At 36.4% G+C, this 18,166-nt stretch overlaps 1 protein-coding gene across 1 annotated transcript in view; it reads right to left on the bottom strand.

Annotated features, from left to right (window-relative positions):
• Positions 1-357: 357 nt before the first annotated feature.
• Positions 358-18,166, bottom strand: part of LOC129239035 (phospholipid-transporting ATPase ABCA3) — a 62,474-nt gene continuing 44,665 nt past the window's right edge. Inside the window, exons 10-16 of the mRNA XM_054874305.1 lie at positions 6,345-6,569; positions 6,128-6,278; positions 5,881-6,057; positions 5,154-5,813; positions 4,965-5,072; positions 1,209-1,397; positions 358-753 (exon numbers count right to left, since the gene is read on the bottom strand). Of these exons, the coding sequence (XP_054730280.1) occupies positions 717-753; positions 1,209-1,397; positions 4,965-5,072; positions 5,154-5,813; positions 5,881-6,057; positions 6,128-6,278; positions 6,345-6,569 (1,547 nt within the window). The 3' untranslated portion in view covers positions 358-716. The remainder of the gene's footprint in view (positions 754-1,208; positions 1,398-4,964; positions 5,073-5,153; positions 5,814-5,880; positions 6,058-6,127; positions 6,279-6,344; positions 6,570-18,166) is intronic.

Raw genomic sequence — 18,166 nt, 5'->3', positions numbered from 1 at the left:
TAAACTCGTCTCTGTTTACAATTATTTACGCACGTAAATATACATAAATGTAGCATCTACATATACATACAGGTAGGTAATACACACATATAAGCGAATGTTCGTCAAAAAGACATGTTTAAGAGTTTTCGCTCATAAGAGCAAGCAAAAATTTAAGTAAATACGTATTTTAAGAGAAGTACAATTCAACTTGTAAGTATGTGTATATAGGTATGCATGTATGTATGTATGTATTTAGGCACGTTTAGTTTCACATTTACTTGCTAAATTATAAGTGTATGCATTCAACGCTTCTTACATATGTACGTATGTGCACACACTTGTATATGCGTACTTATATATATATTATATAAACTTCCTAGCCCATCCGTCCAGAGAGCGTCTGCTGTGTGCTTTTGTGCTTCAAGCCGTCCCCATTGCATGCTACCTTATCGCCGGACATTTTCCATATATGGTACATATTTCATTTACTTAAATAAATAAATTAACTTTTCATTTGCTAGTACATATTGCAAATTTTTGTGCAAATGCGGACAATTACACATACATATACATGTATGTATGTATGCAGGTGCATCATTTTATAATTAGACTGTAACTCCTTTGGTTTTCGATTGCGGGCTCGTTATTTCATGTAGCTCTTGGTCCAACGACTGCTGTTGGTATTGTTGTTGTTGGTGTTGTTTTGATCCTGACATGCAATCCTGCATTAATTGTCATTTCGGACAGCAATTGCAGCGCTTTTTCTTAATTCTTTATTTAATTGATTTTTGAGAAGAACAAAATTTCTTATTACCAACATTGACTCATATACACGAACGGCATGCAAGAATATGTATATGTACGAGTATGTATGATTATATAGAATACAAACGTGTATATGCATATGCCAAATATTTACAGGAGCGTATGTATGTATGTACATGCAGTCATGCAAACAAAATCAGCCAATTGGAGGGTGGTTGTTAGTATTTTTTACAAGGGTAATCCCAAGGAATTGGTTTTCCAATTAGTACAAATGTACATATATACAAATAATAGTAGGTTAGTCAATCTGATGTCACTGTAAGTATTCATGAACTACAGCAGGGAATTGCGTTAATTAAAAGAAATAATTTGTGTGGGGAATGATGTGTCGAGTTTCACTACGTATCCAACACAAATACTACATGCACTTCAACTACAAGATTAGAAAATGGGTTGCTCACTTAAGCGTGCGTGGGTCTTCACGCTGGTACTTTGCAAACTCCAAGAATATTTCCTCCAACGTTGTCTGGCTAATGGAGTAATCTTCGATATTAAGATTATCGCGATTCTTCTCCATTAATCCAAATATACTAGACCACTTAATACTCGAGAGTGGAATGTAGAATGTGAGAATGCCCTGGTATTCCTCTCTGTAAAGAAAAACCTTTTGTAAGTACGAGTATATGTATGTATGTGTGATATATTGCTCATTTGCTGTAGGAGTGTCATTAAAAAAAAATATATATATTATATGTTAAAAATATTTTTTTTTTAGCCTTAGTTGATTTTTTGTCATGAATAGGTTGTTGCCGTGTCAATTTGACACAACACGTTTTCAACAAGAGTTTTGAACTTTCTTTTCGATATCAAATAATTTGTTATTGGAATGTGCTGTTTATGTTTGGCAAAAAATGGGGCCTCAAGCCACGTGTCGTACTTTGGATGTACAACTTAGTGGTTCTGCCAATTTTGACATACGGTTGCCTAGTTTGGTGGTTAGCTTTTCAGAAGGGCTACAACTTCACTAAATTAGAGAGAGTGCAGAGAACTGCATGTGTAGGCATCACTGGTGCCTGTAGGACATGTCCCACCGCTGCGCTCAACGTTATTCTCCACTTAATTCCTGTGGATCTGCAGGTTAAATCCATTGCTGCTCAGAGTGCTATTAGACTGAAGGAGTTTGGCCTTTGGAGACAACTCCCTGTAGGGCATAGCAGCATCTTGAAGCCGATCTCCCCTTCCTTCTCTGCTTTTCGCACCGACCTCTCCATCCGCAAACTGTGCTTTGAGGGTTGTGCTAGGGCTATCTTTCCGAGCAGGCGAGATTGGAAAGAGGGGAGAGTTGTTGCGGATATAGATGCCTCTGTTTTCACTGACGGATCCAAAATGGAGTCTGGAGTGGGAGCGGGGGTCTACTCCAAATCAGCCAGCATTTCGGTCTCCTATAAACTGCCGGAGACAAGCAGCGTCTTTCAAGCAGAGGTCTTCGCGATCCTGCAGGCATGCAAAATGCTTCAGGATCGCTGTTGGGGGGAGACATTAAAATTTTTTCCGATAGCCAAGCTGCAATCAAGGCACTGTCGTCGCCGTATTGCAGCTCTCTTCTCGTGAACTCCTGCAAGGAGGAACTTAAACGCCTCGAACGTGCAGGAAACATTTCCCTCATCTGGGTTCCTGGGCACAGGAATATAGAGGGAAATGAAATTGCCGATGAGCTTGCCAGGAAGGGGGTGGCAGAACCGAATCCAGCTGCCCTCTTCTCAGACATCGGTATCCCCTTGGCCATCGTTAAAGGGAAACTACACAACTTCTTTCTAAGAAAAGCGCAAGACAGATGGAGGTCTGTCTCATCGTGTGCTATTTCAAAAGCACTATGGCCTCAATACGATATAAACAGAACGCTTAAGGTGATGGGAACCCCCCGCCATTCAATTTCCGGTGATCACTGGCCACTGGGTGATCGGCACTCACGCGGAGAAGCTTGGAATTCCGTACAACCCCCATTGCAGAAGCTGGGGGGATCCTACAGAGAAAGAGACTGTGGAACACTTTCTCTTCAGATGTCCGGCTTTGGCGGCTAGGCGCTTGAGATTCCTCAGCGTCCCCTTTGTGGATGACTTGATGAAATTCTCCAGCCTAGATCCCTTTTCTCTCCTCCGCTACATCAACAGCACTGGATGGCTGTAGACGGTCTTATCTCCTCCCTTAATCCTTTCACAGGTAGTGGCCTCTTCTATTCGCCACTTATATACTTGCTATTTCCCCGCTCGGCTCATTTGACGAAAAATTTGCATGCGAAAGCCACAACAAAGTTATCGAGCAAGATTCGCCGCCAGCGAGTATGGTTATACCTCTCTGCTATAACTCACTATTTTACATACCAATGTAATTTAAGGCAGCTCTATTCCAGCGCTCCCAAGACATGTTCATTTGTACCAGTTGCTTTATCTATTTGTCACTTGTTGACATTCTACAAAAATTCAAGTAAAAACACTCTTCTTCATCTAATTTTGGTGTGACTTTGACAGGCAGTCAAGTGTGTGATGGTGTGAGTGCTTGGCCTTTCTGCTCGAGTGTATTGGCGGGTTGCTATGCAAAATTATAATTTTTATGGTACCATTAAAAAAAAAAAATCAAAATTTGACAAAAAAAAATAGATAATAATATCTTTTACATGGAAAATTTACAATAACAAATTGCCAAATAGGGTGTTTTTTTAGAGGTTAGGTTTTCAAGTTGGCACTACTTTTTTCGTAGATGGTCTTTTTGACAGCTGTCACTTGATTTATGCTCAGTTTGGTTTGCCATTTCATAATGAATAGACTTACACCTGAACAACGTTTGCAAATCGTGCAAATTTGGGCCCAAAACGAGATGGCCACCGATCCCGATTTTCACAAGAAAATTTTGTTCACCGATGAAGCTCACTTTTGGTTGAATGGGTATGTCAATAAGCAAAATTGTCGCATTTGGAGTGAACATAATCCACAAGCCATTGCTGAGACGTCGTTACATCCTCAAAAAGTCACTGTTTGGTGTGCTCTATGGGCAGAGGGAATCATTGGTCCATATTTCTTTAAAAATGAAGCCGGCCATAATGTTACAGTCAATGGAGAGCGCTATAGAGCCATGATTAATGACTTTTTCGTGCCTGAATTGGACGATGTTGATGTGGACGACCTTTGGTTCCAACAAGACGGCGCTACATGCCATACAGCCAACGCAACAATCGATTTATTGAAGGAAACTTTTGGTGAGCGCATTATCTCGCGCCGTGGACCTGTGGCGTGGCCTCCAAGATCGTGCGATATAACACCGCTGGACTATTTCTTGTGGGGCTATGTGAAGTCGCTTGTCTACGCAGATAAGCCCGAGACGATTGACGTCTTGGAAGAGAATATTCGGCGCGTTATTGCTGACATACGGCCCCAATTGCTGCAAAAAGTGGTCGAAAATTGGGCCTCTCGGCTGGAATTTATTCGAGCCAGCCGCGGCGGCCACTTGCCCGAAATCATTTTTAAAACATAATGGCAAACCCTTATCTTTATAATAAAGCCAAATTCTTGGCCATAACATTAAATTATATACGTTTTATTTCATCTTGAAAACCTAACCTCTAAAAAAACACCCTTATTTTTGATATATTTCCTAGCTATAATAATGTTTTCTATTGAGAAATGTCTGAGTTTTACGCCATTTTTTACACTTTTTGATACGTGTTTTGGAATCAGGTGATCTCAGCTGTGGGCATTTTTTGATACCCAGCTGAGAGTGGCTTTACTTATGGATCTGTACAATGCTTGGTGGGGCTTGACGAAGAGAAGAGGCCTATTATCTCATTGGAAGAAAATGTGTATTTACTTTTACTTAGGGAAAACTGCTCAGGTTCTGCATCATTTTCAACATTAGAAAGTGTGGCAGATCAAAAAACTATCAGCCCACCTTAATTATCCAAACTGTGTATTAAAGAAAGAATATAGAATAAACTCTCCATACGAACGCATCACTATGGATCAATTTCTGGTTTAAATGCGATCCAAAGTTTCAACCAATTCTAACCTACCATAACCTTCACTTGGGGAAGCGTAGTGAATTGAAAACTTTGAAGCCGTTTTTCTTGAATTTTAGATTTTTTTTGCCGCCTTTATGACGCTCTTCCAGCAAATGAGCGATGTGTAAAAGAGGTTTACTACAAATTATCTAAATAAAATACATACTGCAGCACTGCACGTGGGAACTTTTGCTCAACAAACTCCTTCACCGCAGCAATGTCCTGCTGCATCTTCATGCTCGCATCTGACAATTCAGAGCGACCGCTTCTTGAACTGGATATGTGATAAATTATTAGACCAATAATCAAAATTATTTAATTGTATTAAACAAAGGCATAAATGATTTCTTCATACCTTCTTGCTGATGGTCTCAATGGATCTGGCGCACGTCTCACTTTCATCTTCAAGATCAGTCCTTTCGAAAACTTATTCTTCAAATGCTGCGTAGAGCCAATGCACTTGAATTCACCATTTACCATAATGGCCAAACGTGTGCATAACGCCTCACATTCCTCCATACTATGCGATGTTAGTACTATGGATTTGCCCGAATCGCGTATGCGACAGACCATATTCCAGAGTTGACGTCTCGCAGCTGGATCCATGCCTGTTGTCGGTTCGTCGAGGTATATTACACTGGGGCTGCCGATTACAGCAATTGCTGTACTTAATTTACGCTTGTTTCCACCACTATAGGTCATTGTTGGCTTATCCAAATGTTTTGTGAAACCGAACGACTTTGCCAAATCATCAATGATGCGATTAATTCTCTGACGGCGCACGCCACGTAAAAGGCAGAAGATTTGTAATGTCTCACGTCCTGTTAAGTCATCTAGCAGTGCGTCGAATTGTGGACAGTAGCCGATGTCCTGGTAAATCTGACTCATTTCAGATTCCAGAGACATGCCCTTAATATACGCCGAGCCGTAAGTAATGCGTTCATCACCAGTCATCATTTTAAATGTAGTCGTCTTGCCGGCACCGTTTACGCCCAAGAGGCCGAAGCACTCGTTTCTAAAATTTTAAGAATTTGTGGATATCTTCGAATTTCTTTTATTAAAAAAGCTTTTTTGACACATACTCTTTGACACACAGCGAGACCTGGTTGACTGCTAGGAATTTGCCATAATACTTGGTAACGCCATTAAGCACCAAATTCTGATTAGCCAATTGATCGTTGGTCATTTTTAATATGCGATTCTTTTCGTTATCAACGTCATCATCAAAGTAGCCGTCCTCAGGAGGTGGTGGTGGCTTACTAAAAATTTGTATAACATTGCATATAAGTGATACACGGATTTCCAGCATTTTTTCAGATTCCTACTTACAATGCCCTCTTTCTGATCATGTAAACAATTTCGTCAATTATGCCATATTCACGCGAAATGATAATAAGGAAGAATATTATGCCAGTTCCGACCATATACAAAGTTTCTAGTAGAATGCCCGGTTCCTCGTAAGCAAAATATGGCGTTGTATCTAAAAAAAAAAAATATTTTAATCAAATAAAATTTGCAGGCTTATCCTAGTATATATACAACATACTGCAACACTGTGGTAAAAGAGCGCAACGCAACGCATCAGGTAGAACTTGGAGAACTTCACTGCCGCAGGTATTTCGCGTAGCCCAATTAACATAGAGCTTATTCCAGCTGATTGAAAGCGAAAAGTGTGGGAATATTCTGAAAGCCCACTGTAAACCGTCCGCCACATCCTTGGTATCGAAGGCTTCAAAGGACATGACGACGATAACTACGAAAAGCGCTACACCTGTAAATAAAAAAAATATTATGTAACGGGTATATTTATTACATACTAGCTTATACCCGTGGGTTTCACCCCACATATCTATCAAAAAGTATGCAATGTAAATAAAACAACTTTAACTTTTTTAAGTCAGTTTAGGTATTATTTAAAACGATCGGATATACGACATTTCTTGTTATATTATTTTGAGTATAAATAAAAAGGTTTTTCGGTGCGCCAACTCTGGAGCAGGCTACATATAATTGGCCATGGGTAAGACATGAGTTGGTTAGATTGGCTCCTACAGCTAATGATTGTCCCTGAGCTTTATTTATGGACATTGCGAAAGCCAGTCTAATAGGAAATTGGAGGCGTTTAAAATTGAAAGGTATATCCGTCGGTATCATTGGAATTCTTGGTATGAAAACTTTGTGGTTTTCAAAATTTCCTGATAAAACCATAGCTTCTATAACATTCGGTAAAAGTTTCGTGATGATTAGCCTTGTGCCATTGCATAAACGTGGAGGATCCAAATTACGCAGCATAATTATCATGGCCCCCTTTTTAAGCATCATTCGATGAGGAGGAATTCCTGATGGGTCCAAGGAGTTAAGAAACTCAACGGGATAATGAGCAGCCTGGGATTCTTCGACGACTGTGTCAATGGAGTGATAAGTAATGACAGATTACATACGTAATCATATAGCTTTGAGTGTAATATAATATATATGTAGCTAAACCGGCATTATTATCTAGGCATGGCGTAGTTTTTAAAGCATTTTTTTTAAATAAAATTGATATTTCGCTTAGATTGCTGGACTGTTTACTTACCGATAAAGCTTTCCCAATAAGAGAATGCATTCAATTCATCAATACCTCTATCGTTATAATATAAATTCGTTTCTATATTAAATGGTCTAACCCCCATTTTTCTCTAAGCTCATATTTTTTCTAGGAGTACTAAATACAATACTAACTTCATTAAACTTTTTACCAATTTTTGGTATTCTACCATAAATACGTCCAGTAATATGCAGTATGAAAAATCCCATTTGTATAGGAGGTGTCACGCCCCATTTCTAGCTATCACCAGTTTTCATGCAGGTGTTAAGTATTAACCTTATATAATCTCTTACCAAATTTCAGTTGTCTAGCCCAAATACTTCCGGAGATATGGACAATGAAAAATTGCATTTATATGGGAGGTGCCACTCCCCCTTTTTAGTTATACGCAGTTTTTGTGGATGTGTTAAGGATTAATGTCATATAACCCCTTATCAAATTTTAGTAGTCTAACGAAAAAATTAAAAAAAAATTAAAAATTCCAGTGGTATGGGAGGTGCCACGCCCCCTTTTTCGTTATACGCAGTTTTTGTGGATGTAGTAAGGATTAATGTCATATAACTCCTTACCAAATTTCAGTAGTCTAACGTATAGGTATACTTCCAGAAATACGGACTGTTAAAAATTCCAGTTGTATGGGAGGTGCCACGCCCCCTTTTTCGTTATACGCAGTTTTTGTGGATGTGGTAAGGATTAATGTCATATAACCCCTTACCAAATTTCAGTGGTCTAATGTAAATACTTTCAGAAATACGGACTGTTAAAAACTCCATTTGTATGGGAGGTGCCACGCCCCCTATATATATCAAAATATTTTTTAGCCTATGACCATCCCGGTAAGGTATCCAGTTCATGTTTCAAATTTGGTTACGATCGGTTTATGCGTTTAGGACGCAAGTCGATCTATAGCTACATACATAATTTGAATTTTATATATATAGATAGATGAAACATATGTAAAAATTATACAAACATTCGAATGTAAAAAATTGCAGAAAAAGAAATTCTCCAGACATTAGCCTATAATTACCACTAAAAAAATTATAATCTCTAGCAAAAAGAAACGGAAGTACAGTCAAATGTTCTTTATATGGTATTTCCAACGAGCCTTTAATGCAGTTACACTAGAAAATTGTTAGTTCTCTAAAAATTGATGGAAAATATTGAATTTTTTTAAATTTGCATAAAGGCGAGTTTCGGAAAACGGTAATGGCTGCTGCCTTTCTTTGTAAAGGGTGTCTTTTTAAGAGTTAGAGAACTTAAAATGATAATACAAAACAGAAACATTGTTGAAATTAATTTTTTATTATAATCTGGTACAGTACTATTTCGATAATCCGGACACGCGGTAGTCCGGTCACATCTATAATCCGGACAACTGCTATAATTCGGACAGTTTAACATTTTTTACTCTATAATCCGGACATTTTTCAAATTTGCTTCGCAATATGTACATACATATCACACCCTAAATACAAAAGGGTCACAACTCAAAAATTTCCAAAACTGAGTTTTTTGCATAAATTAATTCAAAGTACACATTTCTAACTGCTGCAAATATTTCGTTCACATAACTATCTTCTTTAACTGGAAAAATACAGTTATGTCTATTTTTATGTCAAGTGTGTTGCTTTTGCACGATCAACTAAAGAGAATTATTTTGAGTTGCGTTAATGGGCTCAAGAACAGCTGATTACTTTTATTACACATAAAGAGTTTTATTTTGAGTTCTGCCTCTATAACTGTAAAAAGTGATAAATTTCGTGGTATATTATTTTGCATTGTGCCTCTTTAGTTGTGAAAAGTGAGTTCAATTAGGTTAGGAAACTTATAAAATTAAAACATTTATCAGTTAAAAAGGCACAACTTAAGATAATATCACTAGTTAATCGACAAAATTTCAGTTAAAAATTTTGTTTTATTTTCGCAAACTTAATATAAAATTAAAAAAATATAGTAGAACCTTCTTCAATGTTGTATATTTTCACGATGGAACAATATTTTCTTTAAATATTACAATAATTTTTACATAAAACGTTTTTCGTCTCTACTGAAAATCTTAGTATTTTGAGTTGTGACCCTTTTGTATTTAGGGTGCGATATGTATTTTAATTTTTAGTTTGCTTTGTGAGTTTCTCGTAAAATAGCTGTACTTTAACAACAATATATGTATACGAAATGCAACAGCATAAATCACGCGTTGTGTTTATTCTTTAGTGACAAACTGAATTGAGTGGACATTATTATTATGAGCAGTGGAAAATTTAATAAAAGGGCTCATAAAACCCTCACTCTTCAGAAAAAATGTGAAATTTTAGATCTCCTTGATAAAGGAAAATCATTAAGATGGTTTGAAACAGAATTTGGTGTCAACAAATCTACTGTTTTTGACATAAAAAAGAAACGTGATGCCATTAGAAAATTCGCGACTAAATGTGAACAGAAACCTGGTTAGTGAACATTTAATTAAATTTAGTTTACAATTAATTAACTTAGTGACACTTTTCAGAAAAAAGGCAGACTATGAAGCTTGGAGAACATGCTGATAAGGAGGAGGCCTTAATGACTTGGTTATCCAACAGAGGCACCAGCATATTCCTATATCAACCGAAATGATTCAAACCAAAGCAAAATATTTCTACAATCAAATAACTGGCAAAAACGATTTTACAGCAAGTCTAGGTTGGATCGAAAAGTTTAAAGCACGACATGGCATAAGAAAATTAAAAATGTGTGGTGAAAAAGTTAGCAGTGATGTCTCTGCAGTAGAACCGTTTAGGCAGAAACTTAAAAATATCATTGAAGAAATGGAGCTAGACAATGAGCAGATTTATAATGCAGATGAATCTGCAGCTTTTTGAAAAGTTATTCCTACAACAACAATGGTGCACTCGCACGAAAAATCCGCATCCGGTAGAAAAATTTCGAAAGATCGTATAACTTTTATGCCTTGTTGTAACGCTTCTGGCACACATAAGTTACCATTGTTGGTAATAGGCAAATCAGTTAATCCACGATCATTTAAAAATTTTGATCTGCCTGTAATTTATAATGCAAGTAAAAAAGGTTGGATGTCGACATATTTATTTACAGAATGGTACAGAAAACATTTTATACCAAACGTAAAAAAGTTTTTAAAAGATAATAATAGACCGTTAAAGGCTATTTTACTAGTTGACAATGCGCCATGCCACGTAGGTTTGGAAGATCTTGGGACGGATCCGAATTTCCGAATTGTGTTTCTTCCACCTAATTGCAAAGCAGTCATACAGCCGTTACATCAAGATTTAGTTCAAAATATAAAAGTCACTTACCGAAAACAGCTTTTAAATCATCTCATTACGGACAATACAGATCTTGGAATTGCATTAAAAAACTTTACGCTGCATTTCGCATTACATTTTTAAACAATGCGTGGTTAGGTATATCACAACAAAATATTGTATACAGTTGGAAGGAGTTGTTGGGGAGTCACAGCGAAGAATGGGCCGAGGAAGATTCGATACCTCTGGCTCAACTTACAGTCAATAATCCAGATTTGAATGAAATTCAAACTATCATCACATCAATTAATCCAGACTCACAGAATGACATTGAATTCATAAATAATTGGGCGAAAGGAATAGATGAATTCGACTACGATTTTTCTGATCAGGAAATTGTACAGTCTGTGGTGGAAAATAATAATATAGAAGAAGCTGATTCTGATTGCACCATAGTTGAAGCGGTAAATACTATAAGTAGCGGTGAAGCAAAAAATATTTTTTCCAAGGCTATACAATGGGCAGAACAAATTGACGCTTCGGCTATGGATATTTTAGTTTTAAGACGATTTAAAGAAACTGCAGATAAAATGTTGCTGGCGAACTCGCAGCAGACCAAAATTAATAATTTTTTTGAAATAGTACATACTAAATAAAAAAAATGTTTGATTATGTACAGATGTTGTACATATTATTATGTAAGTATGATTGTACTGTATTTAATAAAACTATTTATGTATATTACATACATATATCTGAATTGCGTTATGTTCATTTCTAAAAAACAACGTTTAGTTGAAAAAAAAAATCATCTATAATCCGGGCACCCCCATAATCCGGACGACCCCTAACATTAAGGGTGTCCGGATTATCGAGATAGTACTGTATATAATTTCATAACATTTATTTTTTAAATATGATATCGTTCATATTTCCGAGTTACATGGTCCATTCGATAAGTCAAATAAATCGATTGTTAAGGGCGCTGTATGTCAAGTTGCGTCATCTCATTGGAGCCAAATGTCCTCGATGTTTAACTGGTTAATTTTTTTAAACAAAAATTCTGTCAACATGGCACAATAGCGCTCGCCACTCACCGTAATGGCTGTTTCTTCCCCATTTCGGAAGAAATAAGGAGCGATGGTGTCGCCGGTGCTCTATGAACTTCGCGAACAGATTTATTGTTTTTTAAGGATATTTCTATAATTTGGAAGCGTTGTTTTGGCATTAAACGATTCATGACGACTTGCCAAACCTTGGTTGGTTGGTTGGTTTAAGGGTGACCCCGCATCGGAGTGCCACATAGACCGCAAGTTGGGTCCGTTGTGTTGCCCTGGAGCTCATTATGTTATATGATTTCCCCACCTAACCGAGATTTTTATTGTAGATTTTGGTCAAAGATATTAATTCGTTTCGAGAATTTGATGAGAGATTCGATTTTCAGGTTCGAGAGTACTGAAAGATTGTCAATTGTTGGAGCGCCAAGAAGAGCGAGTCGACTTCTGGCTAGACCGGGACAACTGCACAGCAAATATCTGCTCGATACTTCCTCATTTTCGTCCTCGCAGTATCTGCACAGGTCGTTTTGAGGAACCCTGAGCCGACGTGCGTGAGTGCCCAACAGGCAGTGGCCGGTGATAAGAGATATTATATACCTTAGTTCGTGTTTCGAAAGACTTATAATGGTTTTTGTCTGTTTCAGATTGTAGGATAGCCAGATTTGTCTGGTCGTAACGCAAGTAGTTTCTATTCGCCACCTCCCATCAGCAATGCTGTGAAGTTCTCGATCAATGAGCATTTTACATGTTGAGAGCGGAATGTGGATTGCGGGTAAGTTACTAACATTTGATTGCGCAGCTCCAGTTCTTGCGAGCTCATCAGCTTTGCAGTTACCTTCGAATCCACTGTGACCCGGTATCCAGATAACTTGGACAGAATTCTGAACACTTATCTCGTTAAGAGATAAGAGACAGGATCGAACCACATCTGAGTGGGTATAAGAGGAGCTGAGTACTCGAACGGCCGCTTGACTGTCGGTGAAAAAGCGGATATTCTCTAGTGATATTCTATTTTCTAAGAGAGTTTTCGCAGCATACCAGATAGCGCATACTTCCGCTTGGAATACGCTACAGTAGTCGGGTAATTTAAATGATAGATTGATGTGAGGGGAATTGGAAAAGATTCCAAATCCCACTTTGCCGCCTTGTTTTGAACCATCTGTATATATAGTCAGAGGGCCATCGATTTCGGTTAGATTTGTCTTCCATTCTTCCCTAGTTGGGAGTGAACAGGAGAATAGCAAGGGTGGTGATGGAAGACTTACATGATAGTCTATGTCGGAAGAGATAACAGTGTTCCTGTTCAGTATGCCCGAATGGCCAAGATACTTATTCCATTTCGATATAGCATTCATGCGTGTCGCTGCTTTCGCTGCAATCGCTTTGCCAGCCAGATTGCCAAACATTACTGAACAAAAATGTTAATACAGTTTGCTATTATCAGGTGTCAAACCATAGTTATCGATATCGATATTTCATATGCAACTAAAAAAACAACCGATACCTTTCACCAACGATTTATTTTCGTATACCTATAATATGTATTTATCTAAGACGTGTATATGTATTTGTACATGTGTATATCTGCTTCAAATTCTTTATGTTTAAGGGGTAAGACATTAATATTTAAAAATTTATTAATTTTATAGAAAATTTTCTTAGGAATGTCTTAAAATATTTCCGATAAAAATATATAAATAACAGCGTGCGACAAAGTGGGGTAAAGAGGTAGACAAGAACGCGGTATGCAATTATCGAAGAGGAAGAACTGTGGAATATAGGACCACCACGTAACAATTTTGTTTGCAGTGCATTCAAGGTTTTCTAATTTTGTCTCAATTTAGTTTTAGAAGACCACTACTGAAATTTTTCGGGGAATATTTTTAAGTAACATTTTAAGCATCCATCGATTGAACAAACTCAATATTTTACAGATTTTCAAAAATAAGTTTAACATGATAAGGCGGTTACGAAATATTGGACGAATATGTGCGCCATTAAATTTTATTATAGATTCTTAAATACAGTTAAGTAGCAAATTTAATTTTAAACGATTTTTTTTTAATTTACATAAACTTGAGATTAGGAAACTTCAATACACTGAAAAAAACTGTGAAGTTTAGGCAGATGAGGCTACTATTCTACGGCTCTTCCACATTCATAATTGCTATACCACATTTGTGTTCTTTTTTGGCTGTTGCACATTGTACTCAGAGATGTTATGATTATTTGAAAGCAACGCCGCAGGAGAGCTCAAAGAGCTTTTTCATCTTCTTCTGCGTTTTTCTCGAAACCACATTTTTCAAAATGTTGCGCACCATAACTCAAACAGTTTGGGCTAAAGCTAGGTGCACATCTTTTTAAACCGATTATACACAGGTGGTGTACATTTTTTTGATTAATTAATTCAATTTTTTTTTAAAGTGATATGATATGGGAAAACTGTTTAATGTGCTGCTGCTTGTATACAATTCTTTTTTGAAAGGTTACGCCACCCTGTGGTTAATTTATCAAACTGAAAAGAGAACTTTATTTACTTATATACATATATATATAATTGGCGCGTACACCCTCTTTGGGTGTTTGGCCGAGCTCCTCCTCCTATTTGTGGTGTGCGTCTTGATGTTGTTCCACAAATGGAGGGACCTACAGTTTCAAGCCGACTCCGCACGGCAGATATTTTTTATGAGGAGCTTTTTCATGGAAGAAATACACTCGGAGGTTTGCCATTGCCTGCCGAGGGGCGACCGCTATTAAAAAAAAAGATTTTTCTTAATTTTGGTATTTCATCGAGAGTCGAACCTACGTTCTCTCTGCCGTCCTGTTCAAAGATCCAATTAATAGGTCCAAAGTTTCATGAATCTCGGGTAAAGATGATTCAAACAGAGCTTTATAGCTAATTCCCGTCATTTTGTAGTCTACCACATACCTATCATGTAGTCTATACCCATGCCACCTTCACCACTCAAGTACCTTTCCTCCTTTTTTAAGTCATGGAAATAGTAATTGTTTGCATCCTCCATCCAAATTGAACTTCTTTTCGTAACTAAAGAATACTTTTGTAATTTTATATGCTTCAGATGTGGCGCTTTTAAAATAACCCTTCGAACACTGGGTTTTCTGGCTGTAACATTTGCCTTTTTTTGAATTTTTGTCGAAAGGGTGGAATTTGATGCGATTCTAAGGATTTTGGGGGTTTCTTTCGATGTTAAAGTCATCGCAGTTCTGCCTTAGTAGCTCTTACCATAGGAGGCACCTTGTTTCACGTAAATATCCACAACATTTGGACTTCAACCAGTCTTTTGACAATTTAAAAGTCCTTCTGAGGTCAAGATATCGATTTGTTCTTTTTCACGAGCTGTTAAACCTTTCTGATTTCCCATTTTATTACACATAGGGTTATTCAATAGGTGCGCTTCAACTTTTTTCCGATAGGGAGGGCGAACGACGCAATATTTTTTATTTTTCGCTTGTCATTTGTAAACTTTATTAGTATACATTTCATCATGGAACGCTACACACTTGAGCAACGATTGCAAATCGTGCAAATTTTTTATGAAAATAATCGTTCTGTTTCTGCTACTTTAAGAGCATTACGGCCATTTTACGGTCCATTTAACAAGCCGGCCCGTTTTGGGGTTATGTGAAGTCATTGGTCTACAGTAACAAGCCGGCGACGATTTGTGAGCTCAGAGCCAATATTGAACGCGAAATTGCTGGAATTTCGGCCGATTTATGCAAAAGAGTGGTCGAAAATTGGGTTCAACGATTGGACTTCGTAAAACGTGCACGCTGTGGTCATGCAAAAGAAATCGAATTTCATACTTAAATGTATATGTTCAAACTCGATAATAAAAAAAAAAATTGTTAAAAAGTCAAACCGTTTGTGTTTTATTCAAAAAAGTTCAAAAGTTGAAGCGCTCTTACTGAAAAAATCCATTAGAAATAAGACGTTTTCGACCAAACACAATAAGTGCTTAAAAATTATCCCTTTTCACGCTTTGGTGCGCAAATAGCGTAGGACAACTGAGTGCATCTATTCAAGAGAACCAATAAATCAAGCACAATATTACACCCCATAAATAACGAGTAACATAAAGTTGCAAATTTAGCTACTTTGACACTGGCATAAATAAAAAAATAAATAATTTAATTATATTAGTCCAATTAATAATCTAATTATTTTTTACAATTTCTAAATAATCATATTTGTATTGTATAATTCGATTTTTATTATTTTTTTTAATTCTTTTTGTTTTTTTTATTGTTTTTTGTTTTGTTAATGATAAAAAATCATGTTTTTGGATTATTTCTAATTTACTCAATTACTAATTACTGGTGTATGAAAATGAATTAGTTCAATCAATATTTAGTCGTTTCGATTACTAATCGTCATCTAAGTTTAACAGCTCTAACTAAATGTAAATAAATGTGAAAAAGTTCTATCCAAGGCGGTGGTGTGATTAGAGAAGATGCTTTCCATTTCAATTCAACCGGGCTATTCGGGTCTTGTTCTTCGATTTCGATGAGACACGTATTTTTTTATTTGCCCGAAAACAATTTTTTTCAAGAGTTATCGGCAATTTTGTTTTTCGGCTCAAACTCGATTTTTTTTTAATATTGTAATATAAGAAAAAATTTTTTTAAATGCCCATAACTTAATTAAAAATGAACCGATTTTAATAATCTTGGGTTCAAAATGATCGTAATTACTTACACAAGCGATTTCATGTAGAAACAGTTGCGTAAAGGTAGTTGAAAATTTTTTATTTTGCAAAAAACAAAAAGTGCGAAACAGGTTTTTTACTCAAAAATTCATTACTCAATAACAACTCATTTTAGCTACTGGGCATTCAGCATAATTGAAGTTTGAGGTGTCCTCTTGATTTGGAAAAAGTTTAAAAAAAAAAATACACTTTTGGAAATATTAAATTTCGAAAAAATTTCAATTTTTTTTCTTTTTTGCTAAATAAAAAATTTTCAACTACTTTTCTGCAATTGTTTCTACATGAAGTCGCTCGTGTAAGTAATTACGATCATTTTGAACCCAGAATTATTAAAATCGGTTCATATTTGACTAAGTTATGGGCATTTAAAAAAAAATTTTTCTTATATAATTAAAAAAATCGAGTTTGAGCCGAAAAACAAAATTGCCGATAAAGCTTGAAAAAAAATTTTTTCGGGCGAACAAAAAAATACGTGTCTCATTATTTTGACCAGAGAGCAACATATTTGAGTTACATCGAAATCGAAGAACATGACCCGAATAGCCCGGTTGAATTGAAATGGAAAGCATCAGTAGTTAATTTCCTTTTCATCCATTCGTCTTTATTTTAGAAATGTCAGTAAAAAAGAATTATGGAAAGTCTTTGATGTTGTTAATGCGCAACAAATTAATTTTATCTATTGGTCATTCATTTTTATTCTATTCTCTTTCCCTTGACGGCTCTAATTTAAAAACTGTTATTGCTCCAATGCCACCACCTTGAATAGATTCGCCTTAGCTCTATCTCTAATAATTTACCGCGAAACCGCCGCACACCTAGCGTGTACCGACGTTAATAAGTTATCAAATACGGCAGACTTTCTACTGTATTATCAGAATGCTGGCAGCATAAGAACTAAAATGCTACCATTGTTGTTTTTCTCCTCTTCATCTGTCTATGATATCATAGTTTTAACAGAGACTTGGCTTTCTGAATGCCATTATACAGCAGAAATATTTGACTGTCAACTGTATAACGTATTTCGTAAAGACAGATGCTCCCGCACTACTGGTCTCTCTAAAGGTGGTGGCGTACTTGTTGCTGTAAGTTCGAGGCTACCCAGTACACAAATCACTTTGTCACCAAGTATGAGTTCCGACAACGGATATTTTGATGTTGATCAAATAATAATTAAAATTAATTTAGGAAAATCGAATGAATTATACATTAGTGTAAGTTATATACCGCCTTCAAGCCCAATTGAATTATATAAAAAGCATGTAATTAATTGTTGTACAATACTGGATAGTCTAACTGGCGGTCAACACATAATTATTTTGGGTGACTTTAACTTACCCAATGTTAATTGGTGTTTCGACGATGATGCTAAGAAATTAGTACCATATGGAGTATCAAGCGAGAGTGAATGTGAGGTGCTTGACACTTTTGCCGAATATAACCTCTGCCAGATTAAGGGGTGTAGAAATTTCAAAAAATTGATTTTTTTTTTATAAGCTTAAAAAATTCTTTGAACCTTTTAAAATACAGAACAAAAAGTTGTATACGTTACCGAAGTCTATTTCATAAATATTTTAAGCTTTTAACCAAGCGTTAGTGAGTGCTACCTAACGACTTCTTCAAATTTCCAAACTTTAAACGCGTTTTTCTCAAAACACGTTTTCTGAAATTGGCACGCAGCATAACTCAAACAATTTTAAATATTTTTAATCAGGTTTTTCACTACGTCTGTA

This window comes from Anastrepha obliqua, chromosome 2 (assembly GCF_027943255.1).
Source record: "Anastrepha obliqua isolate idAnaObli1 chromosome 2, idAnaObli1_1.0, whole genome shotgun sequence".
Classification (NCBI taxonomy): Eukaryota; Metazoa; Arthropoda; class Insecta; order Diptera; family Tephritidae; genus Anastrepha; species Anastrepha obliqua.
The sequence above is the reverse complement of the archived record's forward strand: the minus strand, read 5'-3'. Positions and strand labels throughout refer to the sequence as shown.